At 40.7% G+C, this 22,103-nt stretch overlaps 1 protein-coding gene across 1 annotated transcript in view; it reads right to left on the bottom strand.

Annotated features, from left to right (window-relative positions):
- Nucleotides 1-22,103, bottom strand: part of itsn2b (intersectin 2b) — a 33,590-nt gene that overhangs the window by 5,966 nt on the left and 5,521 nt on the right. The window contains exons 2-28 of the mRNA XM_027014040.2: nucleotides 20,981-21,065; nucleotides 19,473-19,565; nucleotides 19,176-19,239; nucleotides 18,578-18,744; nucleotides 17,584-17,802; nucleotides 16,720-16,804; nucleotides 16,309-16,451; nucleotides 15,006-15,069; nucleotides 14,747-14,884; nucleotides 14,481-14,587; nucleotides 13,771-14,033; nucleotides 12,231-12,380; nucleotides 11,903-12,043; nucleotides 11,538-11,625; nucleotides 11,116-11,255; nucleotides 9,176-9,312; nucleotides 6,637-7,403; nucleotides 6,061-6,185; nucleotides 5,771-5,928; nucleotides 5,566-5,662; nucleotides 5,251-5,447; nucleotides 4,841-4,890; nucleotides 4,458-4,624; nucleotides 4,318-4,357; nucleotides 4,064-4,185; nucleotides 2,562-2,658; nucleotides 2,180-2,374 (exon numbers count right to left, since the gene is read on the bottom strand). Coding sequence (XP_026869841.2) covers nucleotides 2,180-2,374; nucleotides 2,562-2,658; nucleotides 4,064-4,185; nucleotides 4,318-4,357; nucleotides 4,458-4,624; nucleotides 4,841-4,890; nucleotides 5,251-5,447; nucleotides 5,566-5,662; nucleotides 5,771-5,928; nucleotides 6,061-6,185; nucleotides 6,637-7,403; nucleotides 9,176-9,312; nucleotides 11,116-11,255; nucleotides 11,538-11,625; nucleotides 11,903-12,043; nucleotides 12,231-12,380; nucleotides 13,771-14,033; nucleotides 14,481-14,587; nucleotides 14,747-14,884; nucleotides 15,006-15,069; nucleotides 16,309-16,451; nucleotides 16,720-16,804; nucleotides 17,584-17,802; nucleotides 18,578-18,744; nucleotides 19,176-19,239; nucleotides 19,473-19,565; nucleotides 20,981-20,987 — 4,021 coding nt within the window. The 5' untranslated portion in view covers nucleotides 20,988-21,065. The remainder of the gene's footprint in view (nucleotides 1-2,179; nucleotides 2,375-2,561; nucleotides 2,659-4,063; nucleotides 4,186-4,317; nucleotides 4,358-4,457; nucleotides 4,625-4,840; nucleotides 4,891-5,250; nucleotides 5,448-5,565; nucleotides 5,663-5,770; nucleotides 5,929-6,060; nucleotides 6,186-6,636; nucleotides 7,404-9,175; nucleotides 9,313-11,115; nucleotides 11,256-11,537; nucleotides 11,626-11,902; nucleotides 12,044-12,230; nucleotides 12,381-13,770; nucleotides 14,034-14,480; nucleotides 14,588-14,746; nucleotides 14,885-15,005; nucleotides 15,070-16,308; nucleotides 16,452-16,719; nucleotides 16,805-17,583; nucleotides 17,803-18,577; nucleotides 18,745-19,175; nucleotides 19,240-19,472; nucleotides 19,566-20,980; nucleotides 21,066-22,103) is intronic.

Genomic DNA, 22,103 nt, shown 5'->3' with positions numbered 1-22,103 from the left:
GAGTTTTTGTAATTAAAAATGTTTGAAGGTATGGTTTCTCAATATAAACTACAATGTAACTGAGTACTGAAATGAGATCTCATCAGTAAAACATAAATATGTGACTTAGCTAATGACAGAACTGTACAATTCTTCACCAAAAAACTACATCTGTGATCATGTGTCTGATTCATCAGAACTCTCAGGAAGCTCATTAGTCAGCTGAGGTCATTTTAGAATCGTTATGGTCCACTTTGCAGCCCTACATGAAATAAGAAGTGATTGAAAACACTGAACTAGCTTACATGATGACAAAATTCACATGGACAACAAAAACTGAGGTGGTTGAGTTTTTCAAAGGATTTTTAATTTCTAGATTTCTTTAATCAAATATGTATAATACAAGATTCAAAGTATCTTATACGTTTAGCATTCTCCACAATATCCCAGTAAATTATACTAAGGTGATACTTTCATACCACAAGAGTTTGCATAATCTCACTATATATACAAAGGTGACTCAGAAAAAACAGGGCATAAAATGCAATATATTGGTAACAATATAGTCAAAGGCATAGTGCTTGTAATAGCAGCATTTTAGGGAAAATATGCTTCATTGAGTTATAACACTAACTCAAACAAAACTGTTAATTTCAGTTTCTCCTCAAATAGCTGTGTAACACTTGTATGTTTAGTTGACAAACAAGAAAAGGCTAACTGCTAATATGTGAGTACATCCCTACAAGTCAACCCTTATTTTGTAACATTAAAAGCCACTAAATGCATTCTCTTATTTTGCTCGAATACAAACCCACAAATTCAATTCAAGAAAGGTAAACACTATTATGTACTTAAAAAAGGAGAAGAAAGAAGGGAAACAAACATTTTGGTTGGCTCCAAAAATGGACTGCATTACCAAGGCAACACCACTGAACCACAGACCATTCAGACGACCAACCCAAACAAACAGACCACTGTGGGTTAAAAGCCGTGGTCCCACTCTACCACATATCCCAAAAGTGTCTTAATTTAATCTCAGAAAATAGAGGCGAGCAACAAACGTGCCACAGAGCCACTAATCCTCTCACCCACTTGCCTTTCTCACCTGATGTAATCAAAACTGCACCACCAGGAGGGCTGGGCAGTATAACAATATATACTGTATATTGCAATTACAAATTTGACATTGCAATAAATGATCTGTATTAACACTGTTATACAGCCCATATAGATGTATAATCTTAATATCTGATGCTGAATTGCATCTAACTGCCACAAGTTGTTAGCCAGAAGTAAACCTCATTAGTCACTTGTAAGTTTGTAAGTCACCACAACTCATTTTGTGATACATTTCCCAAAATCTGACTGTGATATTGTGATTTTTCAAGCCACATCAGCACTATATGCAAGTCAATATTATATTTTAATAAAACACCTACCCTGAACTAGAACACAGACAGGCAGTAGTAGCAGTTATACAAGTAGATTACGTATTAGGTTAGATCAGAGTCGTGTGGGTGTGATGACTGGGTTAGTAACTGTTGATGGGGTTTAAGGCCAATGTGGTCTCCCCCCAGTGAGAGGGGAGAAACAGGGTCTCTTTAAGGCGAAGAGAAGGATTTAGGTGCTACCACCCTAAAGAAAAACAGAGAGGACAGAACCCAAAAAGAAACCAAGTGTAAGAAGATGGATATGAAAAGATGTTAAGTCAACTGTAACATAAATGTTTGTCCTTAATGTGGAAATTAAAATATACTTTAAAATAATAACAAAAAAGAATACAACTGGAACATAAAAATGCTACTATTAGAGGTTATGACAAACTTTTCTAATAATGCTAAATAACAGTATACTGCATTTGACATACATTTGAACTCTGTTCCTACTTGGATTACTTCCCTTGCTAAACAATTGCACTCTTAGCAGTAGAACGTGTTGTGCTAATGTACTGACTAAATTAATAGACAGCCAACAAAAAAATGAGAGCACCACAAAGAAATTTGAATCTACTGTTTTACTTATGCAAATTGTTTTATCAAATGAATTAGCACGATTGGTCTTAGGGTGCCAAACAGGACTAAGGTGTGTGTGTGTGTGTGTGTGTGTGTATCCTTAAAACTCTAAACTTAATATTTCTCATTGCCAAGCCTATAAAGGAGGAAGAGGAAAGAAGCAGGTCAGTTGCTGGGCCTTTACTTACACTGCTGGCTAGGGTCACAGTCTGAAGTGGTCATTTTCACATAGTTGGTGGGGAACAGGCCTGTGGCCCCATTGAGTTCTCCTTTCCACCAGTCAGGGTCACTCTTGTCCAGCACATTAATGATCTGAGACTTGGAGAAACTTAGCTCATCCTTGTTGGCTGCCATGTAGTCGTATATGGCGATGACCTGGCAGACTGATTGAGGTAAGAAGAGATGATGTAAATGAGAGCAGTCAGTCAGTCAGTCACACACACACACACACACACACACACACACACACACACACACACACACACACACACACACACACACACACACAGAGAGAGCAAGAGAGGGCGGTGGCGGGATGGACTAGGCATTGCAGGGAAGCCTCCAGCTTACCTGCCACAGTAGCAGGGGTAGACTTGCCACTGTTGGAGCCCAACTGCTTGACATGAGATGCTGGGAACCAGCCCTTCTGACGCTTCTTACCCCGTACCTGAAGTGCGTGCATGAAGTTACTCATCAAAAACCAAAAATCGATTTCAATAAATAAAAGTAGTCTCCAGAAAACAGAATTTCACCTGAAGATGAAGATTTAGATTTAGCTTAATGAAATACTGTTTTTGATCTGGAACACTCGTGGAACACTGAACAGACAATAATGACCTGTTTTTAGACTTTCCAGACTATCCAGCAAAACTAACAAAAACTATCTATCGATCTGGATTTGATTTTGAACGGATATGATGGCTATTTTAACAGAACAATGACCACAATCACCCATAAGAACAAAATGAAAACGTTTTTAGAGAGCTCTGAAAAATAGTTCAAACTGAAATTACAATTACAGCTGCAAGTCTTCATGTATCCATTTCTATAAGATTTGCACACCTGCATATGGGCAGTTTATCCTATTCTTCATGACAGATCACCTCAAGCTTAATTATATTTGATGAAGTTAGGTCTGGGCATTGGCTGGACCTGAATGTATGATTCGGGCCAATATGAAGTTGAAAGGTGAACTGTCGCTCCAGTCTAAATTTGTGTGCTCTCTGGTTGTGGTTTTCTTAAAGGATGTTGAAGGATGAATTGGCTCCATTTGCCTGTCCCTCAACTGTTACCAGAGTCCCTGCTGCTGAGAAGCACCCCCATAGCATGTGACTGCTACTGCGGCATTTCACCATGGCATTTTAGAGATGGCATTAGCCAGGTGATATACACAGCCTGTTTTGCAACTGACATAGTGCTTTCTGTTCTACTCAAAGAGTTAAATTTTCTTCTCATCAGACCAGAGATTTTTCCCCACATTGCAACAGCTTTAACTGGCTTCTGTCTCGCCACTCTGCAATAAAGGCCTGATTTATGAATGCTGCAGAGATGGACGTTTGTCTAATAGGTCATCCAGTCTCTTTCTTACTTCCCTGACCAAGGTTCTTCTCGTCCAGATGCCAAATTGGCCAAAATGGCCAACTCTATGAAGGTTCCAGGTTCTGCCAAGCTTCATACATTTCAAAATGATTAAGGTCATTGTGGTCCTTGGAAAACTCAAAGCCTGAGATATCTTTTATCTTCATGGTGTGGTTTTTGTCTTGACAATGCACAGTATACTGTGGGCCCTTATAGATCTAGATTTGTGCCTTTCCTAGCTATGTCCTATCAATTCAAATTGCAGCAGTTCAAGACACATCTCAAGGATAATTAAAGCAAATGGGATGCACCTGACCACAATTTGACATGCCACAGCAAAGGGTCTGAATAAGAGATTTTGGAATAAGAGTTTTTGATTTTTAATTCATATTCAAAAGTCTCTAAAATATGTTTTAACTTCATCATGGCAAATGATAATTAAGTGCAGATTTATTTATTTATTTTAGCTGTAAAGTGAATATTAGTATACTGACCTGCAGTTCCCCCAACCACCAGCCAGTGGGGTTCTTACTGAGGATGAGGATGAGCTGGCCAGGAGACAAGCTCAATTGCTCGCTCCCAGAGGCCACGTACGGAGTGGTCACCTGAGCTACATCTGCAAGTCAGAGCAGCAAACTCCATTAAAAGACAGGTGGGCAGACTTCACAAATCCAGGAAGACACTAATCATAGTTTGAAACACACTAATCTGATCTGGTTAAGGACTATACAGGTGTGAGGCCTCTTACCAGGTTTCTTCCCAGGCATGCCAGGTTTCAGGCTTGAAGTCTAAGAAGCGACAGTGTTTAAAAAAATAAATAAATCAATGAATAAACAAACAAACAAATAGATTTTGTATCAGTTTCAGTCAAAATGTAGGTCCAATTACATCAGTTTCCTTGGGTTTAACATAGTTGGAGGGGAAGAGTCCAGAGCGGTCGCCTATGCTGCCTCGCCACCACTCGCCCTCTCTTTTTGTCACCAGGATGGTGTCACCTTCACTGAAGGTCAAATCTCCATGTTCAGGGCTCTTGTAGGTATAGAGAGCTACATACTCTAAAGAAGTGTACACACACAGAGACCAGGTGCACATGTACAGAGAGAGAAGTAAAAAACACAAGCAGAGAGGTCAGGGGGTGGCTTCAGGACAAGACAAATTTTCTGAGTTTTGGAAAGACATAACAGGATTATTAGAGCAGGGCAAGATAAAAGATTTCTGCAAAGGAACTGAAAGGAAACGTTTTTCCCATGTGGAAAATCTTCAGTTCTTACCCTCAAAGGAAGAGCCATCCGCTGCTGCCAAGTCAGGTCCATCAGAGGAACTGAAGACAAAACAAAGACTATTATACACATATGAAATTCTTAAGAGAAAATATTTACCAACTTACAAATAGCTGCTTTGCATGACTGTTTAGGTCTGAAGACTGACATAAACGCATCAAAAATATTCATGGTAAATGCTAGCACTCACATTTAGTCCAACTACTCAGCATGACTGCAGTTGCTCTCTACTTTCACTTGAGCATCTAGTGCCTCACATGTTATTTAATGTCAAACACTTCTCCCCCTTCCCTCATTATTTATTGCTTCTTCCTTGGGCCTCACTCTCCATGGCTGTACTATAAATAAGCGTTTGATCTTCCTTGGCTATCTGCAGTAAAGAAAGTGGGAAGTAGATTTACTCTGTGGCTGTGTCACTGCTGCTCAGCACGGTGACATAAGATTTGGGGAACCAGCCCTGCATCCCATTCAGCTCCCCCAGCCACCAGTTCTCTTGCTGCTCCAGGACTGTGATCACGTCATCCTTGGAGAAGTTTAGGTGGCTGTCTGTTTTAGCTGTCCAAGAACACAAAGCCTGTACCTGCAGGTTCCCCACCACCTAGAATATAGTATCAGAGAATTCTGCTGTTGTCACTACTGTTTCTATGCCAATTTTGAAGCAGATATATTTGTATAAAAGTCTTTAATGAACATGGTATTTTTTGGAGGCTACATACCTGGCTATGCTCAGAGGAGGCGGTGCTAGGTGCATGGGTGGGGGTGAAGGCAGAGTTCTGGCCTGAGCCACTCGGAACAGAAGCCTCAGTTGGCTTGCTGGAAATAACAAATGCAGATATCTACAATGTTGAACTGTTTAATCGAGTAACTATCTAGTAACTATAGCACATATTTTGCAAATACAGAAAGAGCTGTAGGCTGCACCTAGAGATAGAGAGGGAGGCCTGGGGCTTGAGCGCGGGTTTGGAGGTGGGGGGCTCGGCCTTGGACTGCCTTTCCACATAGCTCTCAGGAAACCAGCCCATTTTCCCCTGACGACTACCATAGAGCCATCCTTCCTCTCTCTCCACGGTCTCGTCCACCTAGAAAAAAATCCAGAAGTGACTACAGTGAGCAGGATGTCCCATCTTGTACGGACAGTGAAATATCCTAAAAACAGACTGTTTTAACAAGTTATATCACTCCAACACTGTTGTTTTGGGTTTTTTGCATACCTCAATGCTGTCATCTGCCTCAAAGGAGAGTTCATCCTCGTTCCTGGCCACGAAGGGATAAAGGGCTTTAAATTTGGTCAGAGCTGCTGATTTTCTGTGTGCCTTGCCCAGAGGATGCCTAATATCTAAAATTATAATGAGAGACAGGAGCAAAGGATTTCATACAAACTCAAATTAGCAATGGAAAGAAATGTTAGCCAAGGTGATTAAATGCATGCTATTAAGGTAGCATGACTTACACCAAGCATTGCAATCAATCTCCTGCTATGTGATGCACTTTTAAATATGACAGTGCATGTCAATTCCAGAACAGATGCATGATTATGACAAAACACTTGTGTGCCTCTGTTTTGCAGAACTCTGGGCATGCTACTAGGTAGCTGCAGTTATAACAAGTACAGTCATACACCATTCCTTCACTGCAACACCTGAAAAAACTTGAAAGGAAGTTTGACTTGGGGCTTCATCAGGGAGTGAAAAGTCTGCCCATATATCTGCAACTTATTGTAGAAATCTAGGTATATATGTTTTACTGAGGACTAAGTAACCAAGTGATCAAGTAGGACGTGCGTTTACCCTTTCTCTCCTGCAGTCCTCGGAGAAGAGCAGCGACGATATCCGATTTGTAATTATTCTGCTTATTTTGCTTTTCTTCCTTTGGCCTGGGGGTGGCAGCGGTCTCCACTTCTCGCTGCTTCCTCCTGCGCTCCTCATCCTGTTTCCTTCTTTCCTCCTCCTCCTGTCTCTTCCTCTCCTCTTCTTTCTTCTTCCGCTCCTCAGTGTCCCTGATAGCTGCTTCGTGTGCTCGCTGGCGCCTCCTCTCCTCCTCCTCCTTCTCCCTCTTCCTCTCTTCCTCTCGGCGCGCCTCCTCTGCTTTCCTGCGCTCTTCGCGCTTCCTCTCCTCCTCCCGCCTCCTCCGCTCATCTTCGCGCCTGTCCTCCTCCTGCTTCCTTCGTTCATCCTCCAGCTTCTTCCGCTCCTCCTCCAGCTTCTTCCGCTCCTCTTCTAATTTCCTCCTCTCCTCTTCTCGCTTCTTGCGGTCCTCTTCCTCGAGTCTCCTCCTCTCTTGCTCTCTCCTCTCCTCCTCCTCCCGGCGCCTCCTCTCCTCCTCCTCCTCCCGGCGCCTCCTCTCCTCCTCCTCCTCACGGTGCCTCCTCTCCTCTTCTCGTGCCCTGCGCTCCCTCTCTGCCTGCTCTTTGGCAGCCTGCAGTCGAGCCTGCCTCTCTCTTTCCTCCTCTTCTCGGAGCTTGGCTTCTCGCTCTTCCTGGAGCTTTCTCTGCCGCTCCTCCTCTTCATGCCTCAGTTTCTCTTGCCACTGACGCTGCTTTTCCTGCTTGATGCGCCTGCAGGGAGGAAACAGTTAACATCTAATGCAACATGACACTGTAAGCTTTCAACTTTTGCAGTACATCAAAGCCAGCAACAGACTAGTCATGGACCAAAAACGCTCACTGAGCTACCTTCATCCTAGATTTTGAATGTTTAGTGTTTTAATGTTTGAAGATTTGAATGCTTGAGATTTTGAGTAGCTCACTCAAAGTTAGAATAACATCTGCTGGACAAAAAACCTCCACTTCCCACGATATATAAATTAAAGATTTTATTCAGACAATTTCGTATCGATTTAAAATAAATAAATAAATAAATTTGAAAAATCTGAAAATTGTTGACACACAAGTGGCCCATACCAGGCTGCGTGTGGTCCTAATATTCGAACAGGCATGCCTGATTGACAGACCTTTGTCACAGACTTGCAGTCTATTTTGCTACGCAAGCAGAGCTGAATGTAATGGCACATGAAAGGGGGAACTGAAGTATTGCAACTGTATATGCATGAACCTACTGATGAGGATACTGATCCAAATAATTTAAAATCTTCAGGAATCATTCACTGGTGCTGGTAGAATTGTAGTTTATGTTCTCCAGGTTTGTGAAAACAAAACAACAGGCTTATACACAAACAGCAAGGAAAAACTGCATAATAACTTGGTTATGTACTGAGTACTTTGCTTTTCCTTATATTTCATGTCAAATGTAGCCTCATCTACCACCTGCTATAATGCGTTTAGAAATAATTTGTCATGCTACAAAATGAGAACTGGGCATCATTGCAATGGGATTTTGTGTGAGCCCATTTGGCTTTTAATATCAAAATTTAGCTCTGCACAAAATCTGTTACACCAAGGCATTCACGACTATATATTGATACACATGCACAAACATTACAACACTAAATGTTTGACAGCTTGGCTGTATGTACACCCTTAAAAGAACCATCCCAAAGACAAATTTTACTGCACATTTGGCTAAGGCTTTTGCTGGAAACACAGCTTTTACTCACTAGCTAGGCTGCTCAGACTTGAGGGTGCGTGGGAGGGGCATTAGCTTTCTGTCGAGAATAAAGCTTAGGTAAGCTTTACATAACATAAGGACCACTCATTTTATATCATACGGAAATAAATTGTGGTGAAATCAATAATTTATTCAGTATTCATAGGACACTGTAGCAAAGGCTGAGAGCAGCAACCACATCCAGGCTTGGACCTGGATCCGGCAGGCAATAAATGTTTGCCCTGACCACTGGACAAAAGGGCACCCTTTTCACATTCCTGATCAACTGTCTCCATCACTGCCTCCATCTTCTGGGAGCACACCCTTTCGCTTTACACTTTCTGTGTCCCTCACACATCTATCTTCTTTACTCCAGGCTGACACCCATGCTCCTCACCAGGGGTTCACAGTAGGCTTCACACATCCCCTCAGAGCAGGGAGGGTTCAGTTAACCTTGTGCATACTCCCCATGGCCTTACAGTACTATTCCTCTTCTGGGATTTGTAGCAAAGGCTGAGGGCAGCAACCACACCTGGTCTTAAAATCTGGTCTTAAACCTGGGCCCTGACCAGAGCACCCATTTTACATTGCTGAGTGATGGTCTGCATCACACCACCAAATACTTCAGGTGGTGATGGTCTCCGTCACATACACACTTTGTATGTATGCATGTATACATACGACAGCTACAAAGAAACTACAGAGTTAGGTTCCCTGGGGCTTTGACTGAAGAGGCAACAAACGCCACAGATCTCTGCATGACTCTGTGCGAGATGACACTCACCGCTGCTCTTCCTCCTCCTTCTTCTTCCTGTCCAACTCCTCCTCTTTGCATCTCTTGAGTTCTCGGAGTTTGTCTTCTTTAACACTACGCAGTTTGACAAGGGCAGCTTGTTGCTTCCTCTGGGTCTCTCTGAGATCCTACCAGAGGAGGATTTCAAACAACTGCTTTACTCTCTTTATGACTTTTCACCATAAAGCCACTGTGTAGAGAAAGATCTACATTGAGTTCATAAATTCATAAAAAAAAAAAACAACAACAATTCTTTTTAAAAAATCTATAATCATCTCCAGAAATCATTCCCTTTGTAACACTAACAAGTATCTTGGAAGACAAAGGGTGCTTCTAACCTAGTGAGCTGTCTTTCTTCTCATTGCCTATGACGATAGCTCACTATGCCCAAAGAATGCATGTGTTGCCAGAACCATGCTAGGTCTGCTACCCTGGATTAGAATGCAGCATTTTATAGTGCCTTATTATGATTAGGATTATAAATATGTTGAAACCTTAACAGAATGGGTATATGCCTCTATGAAGGTTAAAGAAAAATGAATCGCCAACATCCCAGCACAAATCTATGTGAGCAGATTTCTTAGTGGGCACAAGTACTCTGGCTGCATAACAAAGAGCAACTTTTACAGTAAAGCATAGAACAGAGAGTTGTAGCCGTCTAACTTGGATGCAATGAAGGCATTGAAAGAGGGATACTACAAAGTTGGAGAAATGCAGTCTTAGTTGGATTTAATATATGGGTCAAAGGTCAGACAAGGGTCAAAGAGGGAACCAAAGTTTCAAACAGCAGCAGAGGGACTGACAGGAATATCATCAAGGGCAAATAAGTGGTCAAATTAGGCTGATATGGCTGACATGGCTGACTTGGTACCAAGTCAGCTAGCTCGGTTTCGTGATAATGGGGGTGAAAGCAGCCATTTTAAGAGCACAGGGAACATGACTAGATTTAACAGAGATTATTGAGATGAGAGGTATGTTGAAATACCTGAGACACAAAGCTTTAATAATGAGGTGTATAAAGGGTCAAGTTGACATGACAAAGCTTTAGATTTGGAAATTATTTGATGCAGTCTGGCTCAACAGAACAAAAAAGTCAGAAAAGCTATTGCTACAAGGACAGAAATATCTGATGGGGGCATCCTAGGGAAATCATGATAGACGGTGCTAATTCTGAGTGCATAGTCCATATTTATGACAATGAAATTAACTAAAACACAAAGAGCCCTTAAGACAAGAGTGTCCAACTGTGCAGGAACATAGTAAGTACTGCAGTACAGCGTTTGCACCTTTTAAAATACCCAATAAATATCACTAGCTAATTACTCAGATCTTAGTGGATTCTTCAGAGGTTTACTACACAGTACCTGCATATACTACAGGCTGACAGTTCTGCCATAATGGAAGCACAATCAAACAACAGTAAGGTCATGAAGTGAGATACACGAAATGACCGTGAGAATGCTGCAACAAACCAGGGCAAACCAGGGCAAATGAGGAAAAGACAGAGAGAAAAGACCTTCAGGAGGAAGAAGAGCTTATGTAGACAGCCCAGTAAAGAGAGCAGGCCCTTAAGCACACAGTCATCCATTTCCTCAAACTGCAGCGAAAGCCAGGGAGAGACAGACAGGTAGGCAGACAGACAGACAGACAGACAGACAAGCTCTACAGCTAGTTATAAAGACATGGGAACAAGAGCAAAGCAGGTTATTAGTATCACTATTAGGTTGACTTATGAATTCTACTGATCTACTGTACTAAAAATGGTGAAGTGTTCTATTCAATGTCTCAGTGGCTACTCATAGGTTTAAATATATTTGGTAGATACATTATAGACTACATTACTACCAACTTATCAAAGTTCCCTCTTGATTTTGTTTGCACTGAATTACTTATTTATTTGCTGGATAAGTTCCATGATATACTGCAATTACCTGTATGTCCTTCTTATACTGATCCATATCAGCCAGTTTCGTTGCTGTGTCTTTCTCTAAAGCATCAAGCCTTTCCTTCAGTTTGCGGCAGCTGAGGTCTTTCTCTGCAACACTCTTCTTTAAAGTTGTCATTGTTGAAGCTACATGAGGAACGAAAAATTAACCAAACAAACATCAGGCATGGGTCAGACTGCAGGCACTAAGCGGTTGCGATAGGGCAATAAATAATCTTATCCTTCATGAACATCTTGTTCAATACACAAAACATGGTCACAAGTGTGTCCTTCCCATCAATGTCAGGAATTACTCATTGGATGTAGTCACAAAAATATTACCAGCAGGACAGTACTATCAACCATTTCATATTCACAATTATTATTACTACATCAATTCTATTCTACTATAATAGTGAGATGTCTTACTTGGCATGTTGTTCAGATTCATAGCGCGAAGCGTCTCGTTCAGCTTTTGCTGCTCTGGAGCCAGCTGTGCCAGCTTCCTCTTCAGCTCCTGCAAAACACACAGCAAGTCAAAGCTATATATTATTACATGCATGTCCTTCACGAATGCATGACATGGGGCTGGATCCTTTAATCAGGCGAATAACAATGCAGACAAAATCCTAGCGTCAAGTGCAGGGGGCATATCATCAAATAAAAAGAGAGAATCCATTTTTCATGTCTAAACATTTGTAGAATGATTTCTGTGCTGCTTTATTACAAATTTCCAACCTTACATTTTATATCTCAAACTAAGATGAAAAGGTGTTAGGAGAAATGGGTCAAACCTCAGATTGCTGCTGTAATGCATTGATTTCTATGATGCAACTGTCTCTCCTCTGATTAATGCGATCCAGCTCAGTTCTCTGCACTCTCTTCTTAGCCTGGGCATCCCTGAGCCTGTCTGTGATCTGCTTGTGCTTGTTACCCTAAAAGACAAAAAAGATGAAAAGTGGGAAGAAATCATTTTACATGTTTAGATCTGAACTCTGTACAGTGTGTCTCCTAGAAATTTAGTAACTTCTGGTAAATATGCACTGTACTTCAGCTTTGTGCTTTACTTATACTGGCTACTACATGGAGAAATAAGCTTGGAGTGCATGAAAGCTGGCTTACCACAGCTTCAAGTTCCAATTCGAGACTCCTCTTCTTGGCCTTGAGGCGGATGATGTCCTCCTGTTCCTGGCTCTTCTGGCTCTGAAGGTCCTGCTTTCTCCTTCTTTCCCAATCCAGCTGCCGCTGACGCTCCAATTCTTTCTTTGCTGCCTGGAAGGATGTTTACAATATTAAAATATTCACATAAAAAGGCCTGATGACATTGATAGCAATTCAGTTCTGCAAGATTTTACATAATGTTTCTCTTCTGGGCTGAGATGTAGCCAAATGTTTAGACCTGGAAATGTAAAAAAAAAAAAAAAAAAAAAAAAAAAAAAAAAAAAAAAAGCAAACAAACAAGACAGACAAATAGGTGAGCCTTATTTTGGCTCCAACTTGGCTAAAGAAATCTTTAAATGTCTGAGGAGAGGGTGCCTTACTTCTGAGGAAAATGTCTCAGCTTCTCAACATAGCTACTCTGCTGATATTTTGGAGTTTTGATCCGCTAGTCCACTGTTGTGCTTTAGCAACCATTATAGATGCATTTAACAAAATAAATAAATCCCTCGCTCTTCAACAATGGGGAGGAAACTCAGGCAATGACCCCCACACTATTATTATCCTTGGAAGAATAGGTGTTTCCCACACAAACATTTAGGCTACAGTGCCTGAGAGAGTAGATGAGAGCAAATATTCAACTGATCTTTTCATGGCTAACCCACCACACAGCTAAAAATGTATGTCAATGCCTGCTAGCTAATAGCAGAAAATATTTACAGTTCAATGTAATATTTATTATTATATTGATTAGGATATAAGCTCTAACTAAAATGTTTATCAACGGCCTTTGTCGGATAACGTTAGAAAAAATAAGTTCAGGATGTAATCTATATAACTACTTGCATATATAAGATTAATGAGTGAACATTTGAAGTACTGTTTTGAGCATTGAAATATATTATCTAAAGTTGGTTTTCCTACCACTTACAAACCTACCTATTACAGATGTACTAAGTGCCCCCTACACCGCAAATGTGTTTCAACAATGGGAATCTCTCAGTCAGTCAATTATTCAGCTACTGAGCATGTATTTTGGGATGGTCTGCTAGATAGTCCAGAAAATATGAGCAGGTTCAAAAAAGAAGTGAATGAATTTTTACAGGGTGCGAAGGTGTAGGTAGGTGATGATATGATGTCACTGGTTTCTTAACATGAGTATGGAGTAGCAGCTTGTAAAATTTTGTTGCCTCAAGGAACACCATCTCTGCTATGAAATACCATAGAGAGTGATAGTATTACTTAAAAAGCAAAGCTGACAACCACATTACGTCAAATCTAAGCACGAACTACCCTTATACAATTTAAAATCCTAACAGTCAATTAGCACAATAACTGCACCAATCTCTGCAGCTCGACTAACGACCACTCAAAACACTGTGCATTATACTTGAAAATTCAATCGAGTAACCTGAAGACACTCTTTGTGACTGACTCCCTGTGGGGTCATGTTACAAAGAGTGTCTTCAGGTTACTCGATTTCACAGCCCTTTGAAGCACTCACCTCTTTGCGCTCCAGCTCCTTGAGCCTCTCCTCCTCCCTCTGCCTCTCCAGTTCCCTCTGGCGCTCCAGCCTCTGCTCCTCCTCTCTCTGCCTCCTGAGCTCCAGCTCGCGTGCCTCCCTCTCTCTGCGCTCCTGCACCTCGCGGGCCTTCTGCGCTCGCCGCTCCTCCTCACGCCGCTGTTGCTCCTGCAGGGCCTGCCGCCGCTTCTCCAACTCGGCGTTCCCCAGCTCAAGGTTCTTCTTGAACTTATCCTCGAAAGTCACTGCGGAATACACACACAAACACGTTTAAGAAGTCTTCAATACAGAAAAGTGAAATATGATTCCTAAAATATGATGTTTTTTTAATACCATGCCCACATTACAAATATTAATAGTATTCATAAAAGGCAATGATAAGAAAAGTTTGAGACAACGCCCCTCATTGTGTGAGTACATTCAATTTAAACATTCATGTCAGTCACGTTCAACATTAGAGGTAAGTGAGTAAACTGCAAGCCTGATGTAAGATCTAAGTGGGAGGACCAAGTGTAAGTACAATAAGGTTATTGAATTCTTTGTCCATCACAAATAGACATGTGGTCAAACTGTAACCAAGCTCTATTACGCAAAATAGTATGTGGCAACTGGGAGGGCTAAGTTTAGGACAAGCCTGAGTCACACAGGTGCTTGCACTGAGCAAATGACGGGGGTGTGGTGGGAATCCTTACAATTGTTCTTCGATTTCTGTGGTGGATCGACTTCAGCGAATTCCTCAGTCAGCGCAACAAAGCTGGCTGTGCTGGTAGCCCCATTCAGTGAAATGGCAACCTTCCCCCTAAGAAAAATGTTCATCAACAGAACAATGCTGATCAACCACACCGAGGCCTTCCACATGGGCTTGTCACAGAGGAATTGCAAGTATGGGATCATTTTCTGTTTTGCAAGTCTAAATGAATGCCAGTAATCCTGGATGGGCCATCATGCTTTGCAGTACCTGAGTGTCGGGGGCACTAGGTCTGCAGGAAGTGTGAGAGGCAGTGGCTGTCCTTGCTTAGCCATGTCAACTAAGTGCATGGCTAGAATAAACTCTTCTGCCTTCAGTTTACCATCTTTATCCACATCAGCCAGGTTCCTGAGAAGTAACAACAAAGCCATTTACATGTACAGGTGCATACAAAAATGTGATCAATCGATCAATTTTTCAGCAAGTTTTTAAAAAAGTGTCCTTTTAAGTGAAAGCCAGTGATACCAACCAGATAGTGGCCAGCTGGGTCTGAGTTAGTGGTGTTGAAGCCATTGCATTTCTCACTTGAGGGCCTACAGAGAGTTAGGAGGAAAAAATCTTAAGTATTTACAGACAGGTTTCACCTCATAGTTGAATTGGATCCAACTTAACAGGAATTCAAAATGTTGGGAAAAAGTTGAAAAATTCTGAATGCATTAAATTTTTAGAAATAATGATTACTTACAGAAGAACTCTTGTGCTGTTTAAACTTTAATAATGACTTGGGAGATTTCCATCAAGTTATGACTGATACTTTTTTTGCACCAACACAAACTGATCTGACTGAATGTCAGTATTCTTCATGCCAAGACAAAACCAGTAATTAGTTAATGTTCTTACCTCATTAGTACATTATGTCACTAAAATAGCTAAAAATGTAAAGGAAGCCTTTCCTTCTCAAAGTAACTACTACCTGAACAGAAATATGACTAAGAATAATTTTAAAAAACATTTAGGGTATGTTTTTAATTTAAGTCACATGCCTACATTTATGTCTCATTATCTTTTTGTGAGTTATGCAAGACAGTGACTGCATTTAACTACTCATTTAACTATGGGGTCTCTAAGAACAGATCCACGTCTTTTTGTCTTTTGAAAACCTTATGCCAAAGAATTGACCATTTCTCCTACAAGAAGGAAGGCGATAAATACAAACATATACACAAGCACAAACATAATTAAAAAAAAAAAAAAAAAAAAAAAATATATATATATATATATATATATATATATATATATATATATATATATATATATATATATATATATATATATATATATCAAGCAAAAGTAAAATATAAGGTAAAATAAAATAAAATATAAAAACGAAGTATTGTGACTCAGACATTTTGCAGGTCTTCACTGGTAAACCTTCAGTGGTAAACTGGTAAAACTGGTAAACGTATTGACTTATGTGCTTCTTCTTCACAGGTCATGATGGGGGGGGTGAAAAACAAACAAACAAAAGAAAAAACAAAAACAAAACAAAACCAAACAAACACCAAACCACCCACCCCATTCCATTCCATTCCTATACCAATAAGTAACAGCTTTTCTGACACAAGGTGGCTGCAACAGGAATAATTCATCAGTGACTATTTGCAGGGAAGTCTATTCATCTAATTACCTGTCTTGTTTAGTTCTGTGTTTAGTCTGTGACCTGATTAGAAACAGGCTATCTAAGAGGAAGCTTGTCAAAAGACGATGGACTTAAACAGACGTGCTGAGGCTGAGTCCTTGGTGTACTGAGACTCAATAGACAACACATGCACCTGTTAGACAGCCGGTCATCTGCTTATCCAGGATGTTGAACTGTTGTCTGTATTTGAGGCGGGACGACTGCGGCACAGCCCAGTCCAGGTGGCTGGTCTTAGGAGAGCTGCCCGCTAAAGATGCGTTGGAAGAGGAGCTGGAACTGGAACAGAGGACAACGGATCTAAACCAGCATATATACTTCACATGCCCGGTTTGACTTCAAATAGATTTGTCTGTGTTTTGATGTTTTATGTAACATGTTTATTTCAGAGTAGTGACATGCCTAAAAAGGGCATCGAGAAAACCTAACTGGAGAAATCAGGTGTTATTAATAGCTGACAAATAGAACTCTGCAGATCTAAAACAGTGATCTAGAATTCTGTTCCTATTCTAGCATATAATGAACGAGAATGGGCCCAAGTTCTCACCTGCTTGAACCCAGGTCTAGGAGACCTGAGGGAGCCGACGGAAAAACCAACGGAGTGGATGTAAAGGAACTGTTCAACGGAAGAGCTATAGGGACACATTCAAATATAAAAGATAATTCAGTAAAGGATAATGTTAGCAATCAGTAGAGGCTCCCTATACTATTCCTGACACAGGGAAAACAGAAACTGCTGGCTTATTAACGAGAGGAAGAGATCCGTGTCGGTGCATTCTCAACACTTGATCTCCATCACGTCAGCAATGATACTGAACGGAGTAGCATTGCAGCATTTTAAATGCTCCGTTCAGTTGCTTCTGAAAGGCAACATTTTGCAATAGAGATGAAATGCTGGAGGTTAAGAAAGGTTCTGTACATTTGGAAGCTCGTAACAATCATTATTATTTAAAAGTTACATTTAAATAAATTATTTATTCTCTTCAACTTCTAATGCTGTTTTAATGTTACACTGAGCTATGTGAAAAAAAATAAAAATTTAACCAGCAAAAAAGTGGCCGGATCTAAAACCATCCAAAATCAGATTTTACATATCATCTCAAAACTCATACTATGACATTTCTAGGTCATAGCGACTATGACATATCTATGATGTCATATAAAATATGATCGCTTATTAAGATGCAAGCCATACTGCAAGCATACTCCTTTTTTCACTATGTAAATCTAGTCATGTAACAATTACCAATAAAAAAACAAATAAACAAAACTTCAAAAGCTAAACAGAGATAACACAGTACGCATGTTTATTGGAATAGTGATATTTCTACTGATATTAAACAAAAAACATAAATCCTGTTCATTGCACTCCAAAGGATGTCCCCGGGTGTTGAACCACTCGATGACTTACCGCTGGTGAGAGATACCGGTGCAGGCTGCAAGATGCCAATAGGTCCATTGGGCAGAGAAGGAGGGCTAATAGTGGGCATTATTGGCATGGCCATTCCAGTAGGCATCATTGGAGTCATGCCATGCAGAGGGCCTAAGGAGGTCAACGTGGAGGCCAGTGGCATGGGACCAAGAATGGGCACAGTGGGCATCATGGGAACATTCGGCATGGATGCCATCGCTGGAAGAACATGAGAATCAAACGTTATTTTTTAGTGACTCATAATATAAATGTTGTCACTGATATAAAAGCATGGCTAGAAAAATCTTAATCATTCAAAATGAATGTACAATAGATTAGACTAGTAATAAACAAAATAAAAAAAAAAATTAAAAAAAATCAGTTAAACCAGGTAGTAGTCTCCAAATAACATCATGAATGCTAATTAGCACACAGTCATTGTTAGCCATGTTAGCATATGTGGGGGAAATTGGGGGGGGGACTCCTCTAGAGGTGTGACATGCTAGGCAAGAGCACGGCACATTCTAAAGGCTGCTGCAATACATATAACAAAGTCAGCCAAAGTCACTTCTACATCACCGAATACCGCACCTCGGCTCAGGTTAGTTTACAGGCTATACTCAGAACAAAAAACATTTTTTTCACCTAGTCATTTTTCTCCATGTTTCTAAACCCAACCCAAGAACCAACCAAACCCTTTAGAGTGTCTCTTGAGCAGTCCTCTAGGTAAGTGAGCCACTAGTGGGTCCAAAACTGATACCTACATTTAGTCAGCATGGCCAAGACAGCCAAATGGGAGAGCCAAGCACACAAGCTAGAAATAAGTCTGAATCTCCAGCATGTTCAAATTATGGGTATTACTCAAACAGCAGCACATTTTCCCAATTTTTCAATCTGTTATTTTGCAAGATCCAATACTACTTAGACCCAAAAGCAGAACTGTTTACTAAGCAGCAGTAAACAGCTACAATGATGTGGTGAGGTGGTAACTTGCCGAGTGGTGTTATTGGCATGGTGGGAGCAGGCACCGGTGGCTGCTTCATAATGATGGGCAGTGCCGATGGCAGATTCTGACCCTGCAACTTCATTTTGATCAGCTTCATGGCAATAGAGAACTCCAGACGGTCCATTTTGCCATCCTTGTTCATGTCAGCTAGGGTCCTGTGAGCAGAAAAAATACAGAAGCTTCCTGAGAATGAGAGAACATTTCTCACGTGTCATGTTTTCTTTAGGAAAAATATTGTGTGTTGCAACTGGTTGTAAAGATTATCTGTACAATACTTTTAATTATGAGTTCTTTTTAGTATCTGTAATGCTTGAAAGAGAACAGTAAAATTAACATTTGAGATCTATTCCAGTAAAAAAAATAATAACTGTTATTACCTCAAAGTCTTACCACATGATAAGTTTAAAGATCAACTATGAATGTTGGTAGGTTAGCCATTTCATTAATTAGCTTTATTCTTTATTCTGCAGACCAGATTCACTAATATCTCCCTTCATCTTCAAGAGTGCTTACTATGCTCAAAACAACATCAGACTGCAAGAAGAAAAGTTCAGAAAGCATTCACTGAAAGTAACTGAGTGCTCACCAAATCTCAGCCAGCACCGAGGAAGGGAGGCCTGACTGCAGGAAGAACTTACGCGCCTGCTCGCCTATACACAACAAGGACATTAGACAGAGAGAAACACACAGATAGAGTGACAGGGAGACAGAGAGAGAATGACTCAGGACATTCCTCTAGAGCAAGCGAGTCGAGTGGAAAATTCCACCTTTGTCCCTCAGAGGCACCAAATAGCTGAGAAAAGCAGCTAGAACTTGCCTGGCTTCTTTTTATTTCAAATTAATTAAAATTTGAATAGTGCCAAGAACCCAACCCTGTACATACCAGACACACATCCTTGTGTTGGGGAGAGGGTGTCAAATTTCTGATCATGTTTATCCCTTTCCTCTGGAGTTATAGCCCAAATGCTGCGACCACCTGAAAGAGAAAGAAAAGCAAAGTGGGATATGCCAATTCCCACCCACCAGCTAGCTAGCTCTGCCCTGTCCTATGACAACTACCACCCGTGGAGAGTGTGGTAAGCACGTGCTTCCTCTGAGAAAGATAAAGCCAGACATCACATCTTTTCTAACTCCTGGCCAAGCTCTGACAGAATGCCGTGCAACACATTTGGAGGATAGCTTACTGCCCTTATCAGCATGAACAGACAAATGTCCAGGAATGTCTACTGTTGCTCCAAATATCAATGAGCAGCATAATGAGCTCTTTCTCCCACCCAGAGAGCAGCATGGATTTGCTCCCTTGGACTCCCAACCAGATGCCTGTGACATCATTGGGCAAGCTCACGATGATAGGTTTTCTGCTTTTCTGTGGTGCCACACAATGTATGTGTGTAGTCATACATGCAGATGCTGGAGTTTGTTTTATAGGAGTATATTAATTATCATCATCATCAAGGATCAACAAATGTTTGGTATAACTAAGAGTAGTATGTGGGGACACTTTAATAAGGATGTTAGTAGTATTGATATCTTGATGCAACAATAACTGCAAGGGATTATTATTACTAAGCAAAATACAATAACTCTTTGATAGGTTAATGTTGGTCATCTTGAGCAAGTATTCAAAGGACAGGATTTTCACAAGCACAGCATTCCCATGCAGGGCTTGTATATAACAATCCAGTGACTTATAAATTCAGTACGCTGTAGCAGTTATCACTAATAAGCACTTAAAAAATGCACTGAAAATTAGTAATGAATATAACAGTATTCTGTAAAACAAAGAAAGAGGTATGCTTTAGGTATTGACTAATGAGATATACTTTCGGAATTGACTAATGTTTTATTCAAGATCATCACACATGAGACCCAAGTGAATACCAAGATCATAACTAATCAAGTCTAAGCCAAGACCATCAACAAGAGTGGAGACTGGGCCAAAAAGATACCATAAACAGGGGTGAAGTGGTTGAATCAGACTCAAGACACAATGCAGGTTTAATACAAGAACATCTGTATTTTTTTCTAAAAGTCACAAAGCTGCTAGGTATTCTTCAATAGAACAACAAAGCCTATTTGCCAAGCCAGCAAATTTGAGACTTCATATAACATTGGACTGGATCAATAAAGCTAATTCACTACTGACTTTGTGCAAGAGTGAGCAGTTCAGTAAGCTGGAGATGTAACTGCATGCTGCACCAAGACTAGCACAGTGTATGCTTGATAAAAAGATACATTCAGCACAGAGCAATGTAGAAAAAGTCTGTGTCCTTGTGCAGATCATCATTCACCCATCTACACACAAGCTAACTGAAGGCTACAAACATGCACGCACGCACATATGCGCGTGCGCACACACACACACACACACACATAAAGCAGAGGTCTTACCATTCATGGCTGCAGGTGGTGGTGAGGGGGTGTGGATAGGAGGAGTGTGGTTCCAGTCCTCGTTTCAGCTGGCAGGCTCAGGCATCTGCACTCCACACACACATATACACACCCACAAACCCACACACACCCACATGCACATGCGCACAAAAAACAAAACAAAACATCCAGCCATTAATAATGCAGAGGAAGGTTTTCTCCATCTCCATTCTTTAGTCAGACAAAAAGAGAGACACAGTGTGAGTGAGAGAGACAGAGTGAGTGTGATTTACCCAAAAAGCAGCTGAAACTAGTTTTCGAAAGTGCCGGTGATTCAATTACATAACATAGAAGCAAAGGCAAGGTATTACTGGTGCAGGTAAATGCTTTTAAAAGGAACTGATCACAGCAGAATGCAAGACCTCCATTTATTAACTACACAACAAACATTCACCAACATATTGAAATCAAAAATATCAAAATCTAGGTTTTATTTACACTCATAAGCCATGTAACCTGGAACCATGCATCATACATGTCCCCTCACTCAGGACGGTTATTGCCTCAGTTGTGCTATGACCTATAACTGCACAACTACACTGTGGATTTGTGGTCTACCAATTAAATGGCTGACTGATTAACTGCCATCTTGAAATAATTAGCATCAGCTGATTGTCTATGAAATAAAAGTGGAATCCGGTAATCAGCCTGCGTCGACGTGCACTTATAAAAACCACGCTGTGCTTCTAAAAAACTTCCAAAAGTTAGAAAATTATTACGTGAAAGGGATGACATTGGATGCAGAATAAGTGCCATTCCTGCTGGACAGGTACACAATCTGCATAATGTTTTGAACGGTTTGAGTGACAGACTTTACATTATGGCTAAAGTAGATCATCTTTATCACTTATAGAGCCAAGTAAAGTAAAGCAAAGCTACGGGTTAAGTACCTTCAGAGAAATGCACATAATGCTGGTAAACTGCATCAGACTCCCATGCACCTAATGATGCTAACTAGATAACACAGGTAGTAACTGAGGGGAGCTCACTACCAAGAAATACTGGAAAGCAAAAACAATTTTCACAGCAGCAGTGTTAACAGATTTAGAATTTCACCATCAAGAGGCTAAAAATCATAGGAGGC

The sequence above is a fragment of the Electrophorus electricus genome, chromosome 13 (genome assembly GCF_013358815.1).
Source record: "Electrophorus electricus isolate fEleEle1 chromosome 13, fEleEle1.pri, whole genome shotgun sequence".
In the NCBI taxonomy this organism is placed as follows: domain Eukaryota; kingdom Metazoa; phylum Chordata; class Actinopteri; order Gymnotiformes; family Gymnotidae; genus Electrophorus; species Electrophorus electricus.
The sequence above is the reverse complement of the archived record's forward strand: the minus strand, read 5'-3'. Positions and strand labels throughout refer to the sequence as shown.